Source organism: Epargyreus clarus, unplaced genomic scaffold, assembly GCF_041222505.1.
Source record: "Epargyreus clarus isolate Ecla_fem2 unplaced genomic scaffold, WU_Ecla_fem_2.2 ptg000012l, whole genome shotgun sequence".
Lineage (NCBI taxonomy): Eukaryota > Metazoa > Arthropoda > Insecta > Lepidoptera > Hesperiidae > Epargyreus > Epargyreus clarus.
In genome coordinates this window covers 6,975,539-6,995,487 of record NW_027332220.1, presented here as the reverse complement: position 1 = coordinate 6,995,487, position 19,949 = coordinate 6,975,539, and the positions used below count along the sequence as shown (strand labels likewise).

The following is a 19,949-nucleotide window of genomic DNA, read 5'->3' as shown; positions in this document are numbered from 1 at the left end:
GGGAAGCTTCCATTCAAGTTTAACACTTTAAATTAAAAACATGTTCGCTCACACGTAATGTACCTAAGTGAAAATTTAATAACTAACTGAAAATGAAGAAAGGTAAGTTTGTTCACGATATCGAGAGATTTATCGTTTTCTTTTAACACCTAGATTCCTTATAGGGTTTCCGCTAACATAAACAACTATTTCTGACTTTTTTTTCAAATTACCTAGCAGCTAAAACTATGTCTACTTCGAATGACTTATAAACGTATTGTCCACACGGACAATAAATGAATTTGCACAAACAATGCGTCTGTTTAATAAAACTTTGTTTAAATTAATACATTTCCACAGAAATGCCCGGATGCCCAGAGCCTTTGTCTCCCTCGCCTTGTGCTCGCTTGAAACAAGACTCGTGGAATTCAATTTTCATCCCACTGTTACCAGTGTCCAGGGCCGGATTTAGAGGTCTGAGTGGAGGCCCCCTGGCCCCAAATTATTTTCCGAATAAAATGATCAATTTTTTCAGTTGAGTTTTTCAATAAATATTTTATTGTGATACGCAGGTAGATTCTTCTAGTATTCATGTTTGTACAAAGTACTGTAGATAAAGGTAAAACAGCGAAAAAAATATCAAAGGAAAATATATATTTTTTTACTAATGTTTACTAGCCGGAATTAAAAAAAAATCCGACGTCTCTATTGTGGAGGCCCCTCTTTTGTGGAGGCCCCAGGGCCCTCCGCCCCTGTTGCCCTCCGGCCCTCTTCCCTTAAATCCGGCCCTGCCAGTGTCTACCAATTTACATTGACCCAGACCTTTCAGTTACTCACTGAAGGAGCCTTTAGGTGTAGAGTCCCCGACGGGTCAACTTAAATTTGACGGAATTCTTTTACAAAGGTAATAGGATGCTTTGAATGACAAATAACAGATGCGAAGTGCAAACCAATTTTGTCCACTACTCTGGTCATTTAGGTATGCTTCGCATAGTCTGGGAAGTGTATATGACCACGTGATAACAGATAAACTACATTAATGATTGCTACGTCTCAATCAAGTTAGTTACTTAACTACAAATGTGTAGTCTGATTCATAATTAGGTGTCCGAAATGTAAACAAAGGTGTTGACCTATCAAAAAATATGTTTCAAGTAGTAGTTTCTTATTTTTGTCGATATTAATATAATACAACAATAATAAAATTGTAATCTAAATAAATTAAGATTAATTCACATTTTCTAATATTTATATCACCTCAATTTCGTTACATACAGTAATAATAATAATAAAAAACAAAGTTTTTGGTAGAAAATTAAAATGTGATAATGGTAATAGTACAGGATCCCTAGTATAGTTTTCATCATTTATTAATAACAAGCTGATTTTTCGTGAGTAGCTTCGTTTCGACAAGACGCCCAACATTTTTCCTTACAGCAATGTTGGTAAATGGTAGCTTGATGGGGCAGCAAGGATAAAATATGTTGACCGGACGAATTCTAAAAATTTATTACTAACCAAATTTTTCTTTGTTAATTATCAAGATAATTATTTAAATAACGTGAAAAAATATTTGTCCTACAAAATATTAGGTTTTTATTAAGGCGTCCCCCCTCTCCAACATGTATCATAAACAAGGCCATGAAAAATAATTACTAACCAGCTGATTTTTTTTTTATTGGCTGTCTACCATTTACATAGTCTACCATGCACATTGTCCTACAAATTACATGGTATGTCATCTCGGACCTACACTTAAAAGTTGTAGTACTAATACTTAATGTAAAAATAATTAGTATCAAGCTGAGTGTTCCAGAATAGCTTCGTTTCAATGAGACGCCCAACAAATTCTCGTACGAAAGTTCTCGATTGTGGTTTATAACTAAAATAATAGGGATGAAATATGTTGATTTGACGAATCAAAAAAAAAATATTACTAACCGAATTTTTTTTTTATTAATTATCGAGACAATTATCTAAATAACGTGAAAAAATATTTGTCCTACAAAATATAAGGTTTTTTTTAAGGCGTCCCCCCTCTCCAACATGTATCATAAACAAGGTCATGAAAAATAATTACTAACCAGCTGATTTTTTTTTTATTAGCTGTCTAACATTTACACAGCTTACTACCCACATTGTCCTACAAATTGCGAAGTACGTTATTCCAGTCCGCCAGTTTTATAGTTTATTTATATTATATTATAGTTAAATTACAAATCTTGTAGGATTAATAAAAGTTACCCTTTTTTTTGTAGGACATTGTTTTATTTAGATAAAAATTATATTATCCTATCACGTGATACCTTTGTCCTACAGTTACTAATAAAAAAAATAATCCTGCGGAATTAACATCTTTTCAGCGTAGGTCCGAGATGACGTACCATGCAATTTGTAGGACAATGTGCATGGTAGACTATGTAAATGGTAGACAGCCAATAAAAAAAAAATCAGCTGGTTAGTAATTATTTTTCATGACCTTGTTTATGATACATGTTGGAGAGGGGGGACGCCTTAATAAAAACCTTATATTTTGTAGGACAAATATTTTTTCACGTTATTTAAATAATTATCTTGATAATTAACTAAGAAAAATTTGGTTAGTAATAAATTTTTAGAATTCATCCGGTCAACATATTTTATCCTTGCTGCCCCATCAAGCTACCATTTACCAACATTGCTGTAAGGAAAAATGTTGGGCGTCTTGTCGAAACGAAGCTACTCACGAAAAATCAGCTTGTTATTAATAAATGATGAAAACTATACTAGGGATCCTGTACCATAACACAATCGGAATCCAAAACATTTCTTGTGCCGTCATTTTTAAGTTTCGTAGTTGATATTATTCATTTTCGTGATTGTGATCGAACTCGAATGTTTTCTCGTTTACATAACGCGTTTGTTAAATTGTGTATATTTGTTAAAGTTTTAGTTTTTTGTTGAGTTTGTTAAAGTTTTTGTTTCTTGTTAATTTTGACAGTGACATTTCTTTGTTTACATTTTGGACACCTTATTATGAATCGGACTATAGGTACAAATGTGTTGAAGGTGGTAGAACTCTTTGTGGTTCTACTCCGGCGGCACCACCGCCACACCTATTTCTACCTAATAACAGCAGTGTTAGGCGCTGCTGTGTTCCGGTTTGAAGGGTGTGGTAAGGGAGACAGACTTTTCCGAGGCGTTCCAGCTTAGGCCTCAGCGGTAGCGGCGCACCTATGGCCGACCTCAGGTAGGAATATCTAATCCTATCTGGGGTTGTTTACAGATGTCCATGGGCGGCAGTAGCCACTTACCATCAGGTGGACTGCATGCTCGTCTGCTACTCCTATATTAAAAAAAAACATATCTGAATTCTCAGTCAGGAACAGGACATTTTTTTGCTGAATTATTTCAGAGATCGTTCTTTAATTTTGGTCACGCTATAAGTGATTCTTAGAGTGAGCGATTAATAGATACATAGATTAAAAGGTTCTGATTTAGAAAATAACATTAATCCAATATTATGGAAATTTTGTCAGTATCAAGTGTAATTAGTATGTTTTTTTTTCATCTTTAAAATATGATAAAATCTTAAGTCACAAGAACTGGATAATATTCTGAAGGTATGCTTTGGATTAAAACCTAGATCTGACGGGGCAACGCGCTAAGAGGACTCCGGTTGCGTTCCTTTGGAGATCCCGGAGTCCTTTACGCAGCGCCGAGGAAGGGGGGGTTTTAGTGCGGTAAGAGTCCCACATAACCCTGTGTCGTTCCCACGGCATCGGGTAACATTTGAAGGTTTCCCCCTCGAGAACAAAAGAAAAAAAAGGTATATCTGCTTACATAATCTTCTTACGTAACAAAAATACCACTCTATTAGCAATACCACAGCCCCTTCACAAAATTCGACGACTAATGAAGCGTTAACACTCCATTGTTTAGTTTAATTACTTGGTAAAAGTTAATTTCAGTTGAAACTATATACACAACAACAATTAACTAGTTTAGTAGTTCCAAGATTCCAAGATTTATCCAAGAGTTGATTATGTTGCTAAGCCTGGACCATGGCTTTATATTGCGAAGCTGGTCAAGTGCAAATTGGGACATTTTACAAACAAAATTGAGAGATTTGTTTATAGTTGCGTTGTCTCTTCTGAAGACTAAAATCGTCGCATTATAGTCATTTCATTTACTTCAAGCATTATTTTATTACTATTATTATTAAAACGTACTGTGACAGTAAGAACGGGAGCCATCTCTAGTCTTCATCATCAGTTCAAATTAAGCAAAATGTGCTTATAAAATTGAAGAGTTCTTTTTCTCCAAGATCCCATCAGGCCCTGCCCTAATAGATCTGTCCATTAAGAGGAATTTAAACAAAAGTACCAACAGTACTTTTGTAAAGTAAAGTTACACAAAAGAAAAACCGTTTTAAACCAAAGAAGAATTATCCAAAACGCACCAAGCATCTCTTCCCAACGAATTAAGAAGCTTCTCCTTTTTGAAATCATTTACAAAAGATACACGACGTTTGCCTCCCAACGCAATGTACGAGTGTTTGATGTGAAATAAAATCTTGACATTCTATAAATTTATTAAGTGCCCGACAAAATGATGTTTGATTGAAACTTTGTCAAGCGTACAAATCAAATTGTATTCTCGAACACTCGAGCGGGTCCCATGCGAATAATATTTGATCAAGAAATCACAAGGTCCTGTTGAGATTGAAAATATATATTTATTCAACATAAAGGCAACAACTAAAAAGTTAATTAACTTTCTCCGATGTTATAACGATACCCTACTAAATAATTATACCTATAAAGTATAATTTTCAAAGGTATCATTTTCAAAGGACAAAGTAAACATTAATTAAAATATAAGTATTGTACTACTATTAGTCAATAAATTACATAACTCTCCTTCCTTACTCAACATTTAACATTTTCTACAGTCACATGTCCACACTAGGATTCCCTGAGTCGTGGGTGCCATGAAAACAGACAAAGACGAACACAGGCTGACAATTCTGTCAGCCATTTAATGGCTGTCATGGTGTAATTTATGCAGAACAATGCCGACATGCGCAGTTAAGTGGTGCAAAAACACGAAATCGAGGAAAAAGTGCGGAGAGATATCGTTTCATTTTTCATTGGTAAATTATCTCAAAACTAGACATGTGATAGACATAGATGACAGTGACTTTCAATTGTCAAAACTGATCACATTTTATTGTTAGGAGTGAGTAATCTTTACTAATCTATGCCCATAAGTAAAAAAATATTGATGGATGATTATGGCTTTGAAAAAATATATAAATAAGTGACGTAATAAAAATATAACATTGAATCGCTGTAGGTACCTGCAAGCGTAGTCCGCGTGACAATGGAAACCTATTAATCCATACAATTTATTGTGTGTCCAGTCAGTTGCAGTGCGCCAGCGTAATATAACTTTAAATTGGAGCAGCGCTTCGCTACGAACTGTTATTACTTCATACGCCAATATCACAAAGCCCTTTATATTCTATTCATCGGGCCGTATATTATGTGACACCTGAGCACGTGTCTGTTGTGTCCGATAATTAATTTGGAATAGTTTCCATCTCGATGACGCAATTTGGGTTAGTGGGAGCAGTACCCTTACCATGAGTTTTTACGTTTTGACAAATATGACTGTTTTGGTATTTGTTTACGTATTGGCCCATACAATTTCCAAGTTCTGACACAATCCGCTAGGGGCACTGTCAAAACGTAAAAACTCATGGTAAGGGTACAGGTTAGTGGCCAATCCATTAGATAATATTATGTTCTCAACAGTCCATTTTGACAGGCACGTGTCTGCGCGGCTGAGTTGCAGTAGATTTTTTTATATAATAGGTGCAGCAGACAACCATACAATCCACCTAATATTAAGTCGCTTGTGCCACCCATCTGGAATCGGAATCGGCATCTGGAATCGACTCCAAATAAGATTAAATTCCTACGTGTGGTCGGTCATAGAAGGACTAAGCTCGAACGCCACGGAAAAGTAAGTCTCCCATAGAGCAACCTTCAAACCAGAAATCAGCAGCGCTTAACATTGCTGTTGATGCCAAGAACTTTTCCAGTTCAGAAAGACGCGAATAACACGCTTAATGATGTAAATGAACCCTAAGTAGTCACTCCTACGCATAAAGATTAAGTTAGAACGGAAATAACTTGAACACCCTTCATAGCAGAACAAAATCCGGTTACACGTTCATGAATAAAGGTTCCAAAATAAACATTACAGTGCCTAACGTCCCACGTTTCAACGTCTCAGATGCGTTGTGCTCAGTAAACCTTATATAACTCTTAAATAGGCTATTTTCAGCACAATACGATCAACCGAAGCTTATTATGGATGCAATACCGGAAAATTGTATACGAAGGCGCTAACTTCGTATACAAGCTATTTATAAAGATAGCTGGCTACTGAAATTGGCAATTAGCTGGCGTAACACCCGTCACCTTCCAGTGACATGTTCATGAACTTGACATTCAAATTCTAAAATTACTACATTAATTAACGAAAACCTTAAACTAGATCAAGGTGAGAAAAACGACTGGAAGTTGTTGAAACTGTGTCATAGATAACGACATTATTTATAACCCAAGAATCATCTACGAGTATATTTATGTATATTAATTTTAGCGAGATTAAGGAGATAATTGGAATAAATCTCGCCCTTGGAATTCAACAGGAGTTTTTTCAAACGAAATCTTAATCTCGACATTCCTTATTTATTACTTACGATTTATTTCAAGATATTACGTTTCTGGAGGCACGGCAGTGCCTCCGCCAAGTCGAGCCAAAAGAAGCGGCACGGCCGTACCATACTTTTCCCGAAGCGATTCGGCCCATTTTTGACCCCCTGTAACTTCGTTGTATATGAAGCTAGAAGCCTGAATTTTCAGGAGCCAAGCAAGCATTGTATAGACACGGTACATTTCGAATTTCATTCAATTTGAACCAGTAGTTTAAGAATTACAAGTAGTTAAAGTTCGTAATTTTGTCACTCACTCACTGACTGACTGACCGATCATCAAAAGTTTAAGGCACTTCCAGCAGACATAGAAGGTTGAAATTGAGAATACAATTAGTGTTTAGTATATAACTCATGGAAAAACTAAAATATTTTGCAATTTCTGTCCAGTTATCTAGATACACCAACTACATTAAATAACTTTGTATCCTATATAAGTTATATAGGATTACAAAGTTACATTTGCAGTTAATGAATCTGTGTTTCTGTCCGCGAAATGTACGAGTAGTAGGGGAGCCCATGATGTTAAATGGGTAGAAACTCGAGCGTCAATAGGACGTATACGATTGTGTAGATTACACGTTAGAGTGAAGAAAAGGTTGTGTGATATTTTTCGATTTACCGTGGGAATAGTTTCTAGATGATTCGAAAAATGTAAAAAGCAGAGTCAGACATACTCAAGGCGCGGCAGGTTAGTGATAGAGTATATATCTCTGATGCCGGAAATATGTTTATCTGCTGGTTTGCATAGGGGGACAGCCATACGAGAGGTAAAAATGGAAAAAAAAGTAACCAGCACATTAGATTTTCAAAGGGGATATGAAGTTACCCCAGATGAGTCCCCCATTCGAAAGACTGACGATTCGATTCGAAAGACTGTGACTCTTCGAAAATGGGAAAAAAAAGTTATCTTGACACACTCGAGGGCGTAATATTATTATACAGGAAATTCCAGCTGATGTTTTACTTATCATAACCCTTCATGTGACGATTTAGTGGAGGGGTTTTTTATACTGACGATTTGAAAAAAAAAATAGAATGAGAATATATAAAGAATAATGTATTTTCCATAAAATTTGCCTTTTCCTTTAGTTTGTTGTACACTATTACTTTCCAGGGATCCATGCTAATAAATGGCGCTATCAGATAGTGCATATTTTCTAGCATTATTTCCTTTGTATTAAAAAAAATACCGCACTCGAGTATGTCCAGGTATAGATTTTTTGCAACCTTATTACTCCCTAACGCCGCCCTCAAACCATCAGATTATAAATTTATTGTTTTCAGCATGTAATTAAGCTACTATAAATAATACGATTTTTTATTAATAGTCTGATGGACTTCCCTGGTTGAACCCCTCAAGTGGATAGTTTAAGATACTCTATAGGATGTAAGGTATCTCCCATATCTTAATCTGCCGCGTTCGAGTCACTCTCGAAATCCCGTCTTGGGCTCCCCTACTATTATAGGTGACGTCAATTGTTTTTATCCTCGAGACAAAAGACGTTTTCAATTCCAACTTCAATTTAAATTCAATTCAAATAATGGGTGAAGTGCGAATCGAACTCGTACACTGAGGGTTCCGTACCACAAAAATATTTGTTTATTTTATTTTTATTTATACTAATTGATGTTATAGCAGCCATATAATGCATTGTGAACATTTCAAATGAAAAACGCTAAAAAATAGCAGGTCCTTATATGTTTGTCTCTGTAGTTCCTGGACTAAAAAAGGGTTACGATATCCCGTGCCTGTCGTAAGAAGCAACTACAAGGGGGCTTCCGGAGTTGGGAGTGGCAAGAGGGAGCTCGAACCGTCCAATAAGTGTCCCCGGGAAAGACGGCGGTATGTGTAGTCGGATACCGTCGTGAACACCGGATAGTTTAGGAGGAGCGAAAACTGTTCTCCCAGGGCAGAGCTCGATCGGGGCATCGCGCTTAAAGGACTTCTGTTACGTTCAGTCGGAGATCCCGGAGTTCTCCAACAAACGTTGAGGACGGCCACCGGAGGATTTTAGTGCGGCTAAAGTCCCACATAACCCGGCGTCACTCCCACGTCGTCGAGTACCTTTTGAAGATTTCCTCCTCATAAAGAAAAAGAAGGTCCTTGTATGGCAACTCTCCTTTATTTGAAAGTTTTTCTTTTTATTTTTAGTACTTATTGTTAAAGCGGCCACCATTATACATATTCCGTAAAATTTTTAAATTTCTATCTATTAAGGTTCCAGAAATAGAGCTCTATGTCAGACAGACAAACGGACAGCTTAGAAATAGGGTTCCGTTTTTACCCTTTGGGTATGGAACCCTAAAAAGTTATATAATATCAAAAACATTCCGAATTTCTGACAAATGTCATGAGAAAAAAACTAGATGTTACGGCTAATGTGCCTAAATCAGTTAAAACGCAGATAGCTTGCCCACTACCTAAAGTACAAAACGAAGATTGTATCAATTTTCACCCCTTGACGTCGACCCGTGCATGCCATGATGCGTCGTCGTGTCATGAATTTACGACAAACATTGTATATTTTCACGAAACAATATCGCTTTGCGGCACGATGTCGCTATATGTCACGATACGTTGTCGTGTCGTAAAAAGGCATGTGTTTTAGCCCTAAGAACAAGTCTGAAAAGATGTTTCGAATTTTAACTACATAATTAATATGCATATTTTCTAGCTAATCTTAAGCCTAGTTAATGTGTATGCTAACGTATTCTACAATCTAACGGTAACATACACAAAATACAATAACTGTCGTGAGGTTGAGCAACTGTCACCGCATTATAAAATAATAATAAGTTTGTTTCCAAGGAAACAAGTGTTTAGGCAAATTTCGGCCTTATTGAGCATAAATAAATGTCTATGAAAATAATTTTTATATGTAAGCACATAAAAAATTACAATGTTCACAATAGAAAATTCCTAATAACTTATAAACGGATTACCCTAATTACACAATTCCTTTTGCCCTATCCGTTTTAGACATAAACCTACCAAATGGCATTAAAGACAAACCAATATATATACGAACAAAAAATCATGTTTTCAACTTACGTAATATTAGGTACGTAACATTTCAACGCAATATTACAAAAATTTAGTTAAGTTCGTTTCAAATGATTCGAAATAGGAAACTGCTATATAAATCGAGCTTAGATATCCACTTTATAACATATTCTTGCCATGATCACCAAAAATATCAGCTCCTAGTGGCTTGATAATTGATAGCTATAAAAAAACGAAAATCCACAGTTTAACGTTGAATTTAAACAACCGTCCATTGCACAATTAGGGTATTTTTTTTGCTCCATTGCTTGTACAAAACAGTTACAAACGCGTGTCAGAAATGAACTGACAGTCGCGCACGTATGCGCTCGAGTCCCCCCGAGATAACGAGTCGGTAAGTGGTGTCTACGTGTGCGTTACTCCAGCCCACTTTGTATGAAGATTGACTTCTGTTAGTTTTTATTTTGTGGTAGTACCTACCCGGAAAAAACGTGGAAATTATTATAAGAAACCTTTTTAATATAAAAAATTTTAAGTATGAATTTGTTAGCGGTGAGTAAACTTACTGAAAAAGGATTTACTGTTAATTTCTTGAAAAACGGTTGCACTATTAGTAACTCTATAGATATTATCATCGCAACTGGCCACAACGTAAATGGTATATATACAATTTGTCAAATCACCGATATGTAATTTGACAATGTCAAATAAATATTGGCATAGAAGACTAGCCCATATTAATCCGGAATATATGCGAATTTTAAAGAATATTATGACTGGTCTTGATAATGTGAACATTACCGACGGATATGACGACTAGTGAGAAACCATTTCCAAACCTCTGAACGCGAACGAACGACATACTGGAGATCGTACATACAGATTTATGTAGTCCCATGGAAGCTAGTTCACTCAACGGTTCAAGGTACATGTTATTATTTATCGACTATTATTCTCGAATGACACGATGAATGTTTATTTTCTAAAACATAAGAGTGAGTCTTTAAGAAATGTCAAAAATATAAAGTGTTGAAAAGGGAACTAGCAAGTCGAACAAATGTATGAGATCAGATGGTGGGACGACATTTTGTAATAGAGCTTTCAATATTTTCTTATCAACAAATGGAATTCTACATTAGAAGGCGATACTATATACCCCTAAACAAATTGTTGTGGTTGAAACATCTAACAGAACTATTATTGTATATGCGAGAAGTCTAAAACGAATGTTATCATTATTAAATAAATATTTCATTTCATTTCAGAAGTTAGAAGTCTATTATAAATTGAAACTAATTTGAGCAAGAGCAGTAAATACTGTGGTTTATATCAAAAACCGGAGTCCGACGAAGTCAGTGAAAGATTACCAATGACTTTTGTCGGATATTCAGAAGAAAGTAAGGGATGTCGATTATTTAATACGAAGACACGTTAAATCCCAATAAATAAATAAATAAATCACAATCAGTAGAGATGTTTTTAGAAGATGTTTTTCCTGAGGATAACGGGCATAATTTCAGTTGTCAAGATAGTAACTTTTTTAGATTTAATTTATTGTCATGTTCGAATGAAAGTGATGATGAATGGCAAGATTATTTACATAACTACAAAGACTACCTAAACAATTTAATTGCCTTTAAAAAATCTGTTGTTGAGATTCAACTAGTGGAAGGTACCGGAAAGGAAAAGAGTAGAAATATCTACAAAAAGGAATGAGATGCCATCAAAAACAATGCTTGTAAAAAGATCCAAGTCTCGCCATTCAATTCTTCTACCGTAAAAAGTCTTGAGATCTATGTAATACCAAGCCGGTAATGTATGCAGTCCCTACTTAAGGGACCTTCTGTCTTAAGGTATTATCTCACTATCTAACCTAACAACATCTCATGGGACCATACCAATATTAAAAATATTTTATGTTCTAAATAAATTGACGTGGCAATCGTACTAATGTTACTTGTGTGATGCGATATGATAAGATGAAAACACAATGTGACTTGCAGTACGATTGCCACGTTAATTTATTTAGAACATAAAATATTTTTAATATTGGTATGGTCCCATGAGATGTTGTTAGGTTAGATAGTGAGATAATACCTTAAGACAGAAGGTCCCTTAAGTAGGGACTGCATACATTACCGGCTTGGTATTACATAGATCTCAAGACTTTTTACGGTAGAAGAATTGAATGGCGAGACTTGGATCTTTTTACAAGCATTGTTTTTGATGGCATCAGAATTATTCAGTAATAAGGTGAGACGATAACGATGAAAAAGTATTTGCAACGCCAGAGGAGTCACCAAAAGTTCGCCGGCTATGAAGGGCCTTTTACACTTATTTTAAGAGGCTTTTGTTGAAATGTCTTTAAGGGAACTTGTAGACATTTGGAGACCCCAGGACCAGAGTCCTGGGACACACCACCCTTGTGTAAAATCTATCAGTAAAGTGCTGGTGCTGGTGGCTGCCACAATCAACAAAAACACATTTGGGACAATATTGTCATATTTATCAGATTAAAATACCTGCTTATTTAAGACCAGTTAAAACACCCAACATGCATCACGAATCGTATTAATTGGCAAATCCATCGTCGTTCCAAACGTCGGCGTGGCGTTAAAATTGCGATTCCCAAGCCCGTCACGCCGCCACGACAATTTAATTTTCTCCGATAAATTTCCTCATGGAAATCCCCACGAAACTTATCTTCGAGCGCTCGAAATGTAAAATATTTCTGAAGGAGTTTTGGTAAGCGTATTTCGTAAAGATACATTTTATGTTCGCTACGTTCAAATAACATTTGTATATACAAACGAGTTTCCACTTCCACCTAAGTTCGCTCTTCCGCGGATATGGTATTTTCGATTTTCATGCAGGAATAAAGATAACAGGAAGTGTATCTGTGATTTCAAAATAACTATCAGCTTTGGAGCTCCAAATTCTTGTAACACATAAGATAATAGTTTTCTAATTTTTGTCATTCATGTTACAAATACCTACTTATTCGTATTTATTTTGGATACAGTTTAGTCATATAAACGAGACTTTAACGTTAAAATCTTCTAAGAAGTGTAAAACTTCATTTAATATAATGAGAGGATAAATATTATAACGGAATGTAGAGAATTAGATAAAATCATCATATGTAGAGTATAAAGATAGAAGACATTTAAACGTGTTCTTTACCCACTTAACAGAAAGACCTATTTGTTATGTACACCTAAACAAGAGATACATAACTATACTTTACATTTAAAAAAAATACTCTACATTTACCAGCCAAGGGCGAGGCAACTGTAACACCAAATTTCTCCTAAACCAACATTTCAGCGTGTTTCAGCTGAAAAAATATCTGCACGAAGCAATTTGTTAGCGGCCCTTTGTACCAAAGGCACTACAACACGATGCGGTTTTTTCCAACCGGATAAAGGGTGAATTTAATTAACACGTAAAAAGTGGAAATGACGCTGTTTTTACGCGTTCATCTCGTGTTGCTACTATGTTTTTTTTTTAAAGTTAACTTTGAAAACGTTTCGTCTGTTCTAATTAAATAACATTTTCCAGACACATAGGTGTCACAGGAGACACATAATAGTATGCAGTGTAGTGGTGACAAGGCCTATTTATAACGAGCTTTTGCCCGCGGCTTCGCTCGCGTTACGAAGTAATATAATTACTTAAGAAGATTTATACAAACTTTCATCCCCTATTTTATCCCTTTGGGGGTAGAATTGATCAAAATCCTTTCTTAGCGGATGCCTACGTCATAACATCTACCTGCATGCCAAATTTCAGCCGAATCCGTCCAGTGGTTTGGGCTGTGCGTTGATAGATCACTACGTCAGTCACCTTTGAGTTATATATATTTAAGATTTATATATATATACAGTTAGTATTATGTAAATGTTATAGGTAGTAAGTAAAAGAAATATATTTAGGAGATGAGCTGCATATTATCTATTACAAAATGTCTTCTTTACAGGGGAAAATTAGGAGACGATGCCGATCCGCATTTTGGTCTAAAGGCCGATTTCCAGAAAAGATAATGATGATGAAGAATGGACTTTTAGAAAATACTGATATGGAAGATAATTTCCATCTTCTTTATTGTGAAAGAGGCCATTAAAATTAAAAGTCATATGGATTTAGTAAACATACCTGGATTGCGGAGGAGCTTGTGACAGCAGAGAGCCAGAGCCCCGCTTGTTCAGTGGCGGACGGGGCACCGAAGGTCGCCTCTCCACTCCTGAGGCCGAGCGAGTGGCAGGCGCACCTTCAGCTGCCAACACCCGAGCCGACACTAGCGCCGCTTCCGGGCAATGCTGAAAAAAGTTTAATATTTAAAAACATGTTTTTTGTTGGTCCTATTTTTTTATCATATGTTTATTATGACGTATTGCTGTATAATCTTTAAGTACATATTTCTTTCTTGGAGCTTTCTTTATAATAATATGTTGGTATGTTATTATTTAATCAAATTAACTAACAGACATACTAAGGACATAACACATACTAAGGACATAACAGACTAAGGACATAATGTATACGGTATAGTCCGCGTAAAACTGCTAGTACGCTCTGAATAAAGAATCGGGTCGCCATAGCAAATTGTATGACTACACCTGCTTGCAACAACTTCAGAGCGGACTAGCAGTTTGGCGCGGACTATTAATAAGTCATAGGGTACACTTTAGAAGTCATACCAAATCGTAGGTCGCAGGCTGTTTTTCTTAGGAGAAAATTGAAGTGTAAATAAGGAGAAAATAGGTGAATATGGAGGTAGGTTGCTAATTTACTCCTAAAAAATATAAAACAAAATTGTTATAAAAAATTACGTCACCACTACCTCACATCAACTTGAAAATCTACGCTAAATATTGATACAAGAAACAAAACACCGAAACTTCCACGTATTTGGATTTTCTAGGTAGAAATTTTAATTAACGTAAAAGGTTCTAGGAAATAAAACACCACGGGATAAGGTTGGCGGCGCTAATTAAACCCTGTAATATCCGGATACTAATATTTTATTTTGCTTTCTCACCTGTTCCTGCTTCCTACATTAATTATTCTCCAAAGCTTAATATGAAATGATTTTTATAAACTTTTAACATGGTAAATTTATTTTTGTTTTGTATTTTTTTATAATATAGGAGTAGCAGACGAGCATGCAATCCACCTGATGGTAAGTGGCTACTGCCGCCCATGGACATCTGTAATCAACCCTAGATAGGATTAGATATTCCTACCTGAGGTGGACCACAGATGCGCCGCTACCTGAGGACTAAGCTGGAACGCCTCGGAAAAGTCTGTCTCCCTTACCTCACCCTTCAAAACCGAAACACAACAGTGCCTAACACTGCTGTTATTAGGCAGAAATAGGTGTGGCGGTAGTGCCGCCGGATTCGAACCACAAAGGGTTCTACCACCTTGAGAATAATTTATTTTGTACGTATGTAACAAAGGTTGGTAACGAGGACGTGTAAGTTCGATGTTTTCCTTCATCGTTAAGTACGTGATCATTAATTTTCAATACACAAAATACTTCAAGAAATTAAAGGTGCATGATTGGGCGTCGACCCACGATTGAATATGACTAACTTCGTCCATATTATGTTCCCTTTAGGTAGTTACAACTCATTTTGAAATAAATTTATATTTTTATATAATTATTTTTATTATAATAACAGATATTGTCTCTATTATATTATATCGGAAAATACTCCAATTTTTTTAAAATCTTCTATTAACTTTAGATGGCATGATGATCACATAGACACCTCCTCACTATACATGCATAGATAGCAATGTCAAGTTTACTAGTGATGTTGAGAACTATTGATTTTACGAGTACCTCCAACCAAGGAGACACTTCCCAGACTGCTCTGTGGAAAATACCGCTTGGAAATTGTATACAATGAGCGGAAATTTTACTCTCGGTAACGTAACAAAGCTAAGAATAATAACACAATGCCTTCACTGTCAGGCTTACGAGAGAGGTGAAAATATTTTATGTATGTAGACTGTAGGTACTTTTATTTAAGTAGCTTTCATACAAATTCATGTACCTAGTTTGAAGGCAGTCCGACTCCGGCGGCATTACGGCCACACGTATATCTGCTTATTATTAACAGCGATGTTAATCGCTGATGTGTTCCGCTTTGAACCTCAGGTAGGATTTTTCTTATCCGGTGTTGATTACAGATGTTCATGGACGGCATTTATCATCAGGTGAACTGCGTGCGTCAATATTAAAAGTAAGTATAGTATCTCCGTATGCGATTATGCTCTACTTTTTGTTTTCGCCAACAACTCTATTAGTTCTACAAGTCCTTAAAAGCTATGGCGACAGCCGCCAACCACAAATGACTGTTTTTAGCCAGTTTTCTGACCTAAACTTTACACTATGTATTATATTTAAGTTTATAGCAGTGGCTAAGTGATAAAGATGTTACATCAAATATGCGAAAATGTCTCCCTAAAGCTTATACGTAGCGTAAATAAAATGGTCAAGGTCAAGAGGCGAAACCTTAGAGCCTTATTCCTGCCACGCGTGTGGAATGTGGTCACTTGTACTCGTGTCGCACACAAAAATTATATCGCAAAGGACGACCCGTGTACGAGTGTTTTGTAACAACAAGATGGATATGCCACGCGTGTAGATGGAACACGCATGCAAGCGTTACCACGCGCGACAGGAAAACGTCCCTTGGATTTGACCGCTTTTGTAAAGAGATCCAAACAGATTTTTTATTTTTTTTATAATATGGGAGTAACAGACGAGTATGCAGTCCACCTAATGGTAAGTGGCTACTGCCGCCCATAGACATCTGTGATCAATCCCAGATAGGGTTAGATATTCCTACCTGAGGTCGGCCACAGATGCGCTGCTACCCCTGAGGACTAAGATGGAACGCCTCGGAAAAAGTATGTCTCCCTGACCCCACCCTTCAAAACGGAACACAGCAGCGCTTAACACTGCTGTTATTAGGTGTGGCGGTGGTGCCGCCGGAGTCGAACCACAAAGGGTTCTAGGGGAGAGGGGATAATATTGTAACCTTTCAAGTGTAATTGGCTATGTACCCAGTTCCTTAAGAATAATGGGAGCACACGAAAATACTGGCACATTAAATATTGATAATACGAAAAGACGACCGTCCGCAAGGCACGCCACACACGACCCGAATTTATTATGACTTGACGACCCAAGCATGGGAATTTATCAGCATTTTCTGACATATTACGGTACTCATACTCATACCTACTCATAAGTCATTGCCGTTCTACACAATATTATAATAAAACTAAAACTGCTACTTATATTCAACTTGCTAAACCCGGCCACGCTTTTCTGTAGCAAATAAATAAAACTATCATGCCTGTTTGTATTCCTAGAAGAAAAAATACATATAAATATCCTTATATAGAAATGCAAATACTTTACTTTAAAGACTTTTAAGATAACTGTAAAATATATAAAACTATTTCTTCTATACAATTCCAATTTTTCTATTCCCGCTCAAAATACAATTCAAACGTCAAATCGCGTATTCTTCTTTTTTATGCTAACTCACAAAATGTTACCAGCCAGATATTATATAAACACAAAACAATAAATTGAAATATTACAATAATAAAACAATTGAAACGTTTCTTAATACCGTTTTTTTTCATTTTACGTCCACGAACATTTAGAAGTTGAATAAAAATATCGATTTACGTAAATATAGATTGAAATAAATAATTCACTTAAGTACAGTACCCTTACCAGGAGTTTTTACGTTTCGACAAATATGTTTGACTGTTTTGGTATTTGTTTACGTATTTGCCCATACAAATTCCAATCAGCGCCCCTAGGGGATTGTGTCAGAACTAGGAAATCGTATGGGCCAATACGTAAATAAATACCAAAACAGTCATATTTGTCGAAACGTAAAAACTCCTGATAAGGGTACTGTTGCCTTTGTTTTAATTATCATAAATGCTGTAAATTAATTCTCACGGAATAATAAATTCTCAAAGCAACGAAACTGTTTACTATTGAAATGATAGACATACCTACATTTGAGAATTCCCGTTTAACAGGTAAAGCGTGGAATACTCAAATTAATCAATAAGGGTTGAAACGCGAGGGATCGAGGGTACCGGTTCAAATTCCACGCACACACCTCCGATTTTTCCGAAGTTATGTGCGTCTAAGAAATAAACGATTATTTGATTCCACGGTGAATAAAAACATCGTTAGAAAAAACTAGTTTCCCGAGAGATCTTTAAAAATTCAAAATAAAGTTTTCAAAGGTATGTAAAGTCTACCAACACGCACTTTGGCAGCGCGGTGAACTATGGCCACCTGGCATTCTGAAAGACTCGTGCCGAGCAGTAGGACAGTAGTGGGTTAACGGCTCGACTCCTGACACTGTGTGACTGTATTAATTGAATCTATCATTCAGTGTTTTCAATTCATTCGACGTCACGTACTAAAAGCTTTGTCTCAATAAAGTCGCGTTCAAGTTATATAGAAGTTGCTCAAAGCTCGTCTGATCCTTTGAACGCTAGTTATTTGCGAAATCGCAAATAAGCACTTTGAAACTCGATATTAAATTAAATCAGTTCAAGGTGAATCGTTATCCAGAAGTTATGAAATGTAAAGAGGGAAAATTCCTTATCTAATTGCTTTTTGAATGTTTAACTTACGTTTGTGTGTATCCTGCTTCCGGTCCAGATTCTTTTAAACTGAAGTAGGAAATGAGCAATTGAAGTTGAACTAAAAGTGACAGAAACCTGTGTAGTTCGACTCCGGCGGCACCACCGCCACACCTATTTGTGCCTAATAACAACAACGTTAAGCGCTGCTGTGTTCTGGTTTGAACGAAGACATTATTTTCAGAGGCATTCTACGAGTAGCTTAGCTCAGGAGTAGCGGCGTATATGTGGCCGACCTCAGTTAGAATCTGATCTTATCTGGGGTTTATTACATAGAAGAAGTACTCCGCACTTAAAGCAATTATGGTAAAGGTACCTATCCGATCGAAACGTACTAAATTTACCTCCAATAACTAACCTTAAAGTCTTCTACTAGTATTTCTGTTCCCACGCCTCTTTGTAGCATATTTTATTATTGTCTACATTATGAATTTGTATTATATAGTATACTATTTACGGGATATAACATAAGCCTCATAGCTCAGAAATCCATCAATCACACTATTTCACTACACCCCTCACATGAAAATCTCATTTGTCACTTTCACCGCGATATTATTTTTTCGCCACACCTATTTTTACGTTCTGTTTTGAAGGGTGTGGTAAGGGAGACAGACTTTTCCGAGGCGTTCCAGCTTAGTCCTCATGGGTAGCGGCGCATCTGTGGCCGCCCTCAGGTAGGAATATCTAATCCTATGTGGGGTTGACTACAGTTGTCCATGGGCGGCAGTAGCAACTTATCATCAGGTGGACTGCATGCTCGTCTGCTACTCTTATATAATAAAAAAAATCGTACATACTACGAACAATACTAAAGGTAAGAGATATGAAAAAGGTCATGATGTAATAAAAAATCAATATACAAACAGTTTACAGGTACACTTTATAGGTACTGAGATTTTTTTAATAATATAGAAGTAGCACACAATAATGTAGTCCACCTGATGGTAAGGCCACGGCTGCAACCTCAAATATTGGAAGCCTAAGTGAGGTCGGTCATAGATACGTTTTTATATGATATAGGAGTAGCAAACGAGCGCACACTCCACTTGATGATAAGTGGCTACTTCCGCCCATGGACATCTATAATCAATCCCAGATAAGATACGATACCTAACTAACGTCGAGCATAGTTGCGCTACTCCTGAGAACCTAGCTGAAATGCCTCGGAAAACTAGGTCTCTCTTCGGTCTCGGAAAACACCCTTCTTACCAGAACACAACAGCAGCGCTTAACTCCGTTGTTATTAGTCAGAAGGAGGCGTGGCCGTGATACCGCTGGAGTTGAACCACAGAAGATTCTACCTTCAAAACCCATCTAACCGTAAACACTAGTTTAAAACTTCTGGCATAAGTGCCATACCTTACCACACTTTTCAAACCAAAACAGCAGTTTTTTTTTATAATATAGGAGTGGCAGACGAGCCTGCAGTCCACCTGATGGTAAGTGGCTACTGCCGCCCATGGACATCTGTAATGAACCCCAGATAGGATTAGA

The 19,949-nt window shown here is 36.5% G+C and overlaps 1 protein-coding gene across 1 annotated transcript in view; it reads right to left on the bottom strand.

Annotated features, from left to right (window-relative positions):
- Positions 1-19,949, bottom strand: part of LOC140746243 (small G protein signaling modulator 2) — a 78,888-nt gene that overhangs the window by 20,582 nt on the left and 38,357 nt on the right. Inside the window, exon 4 of the mRNA XM_073078309.1 lies at positions 13,908-14,071. Coding sequence (XP_072934410.1) covers positions 13,908-14,071 — 164 coding nt within the window. The remainder of the gene's footprint in view (positions 1-13,907; positions 14,072-19,949) is intronic.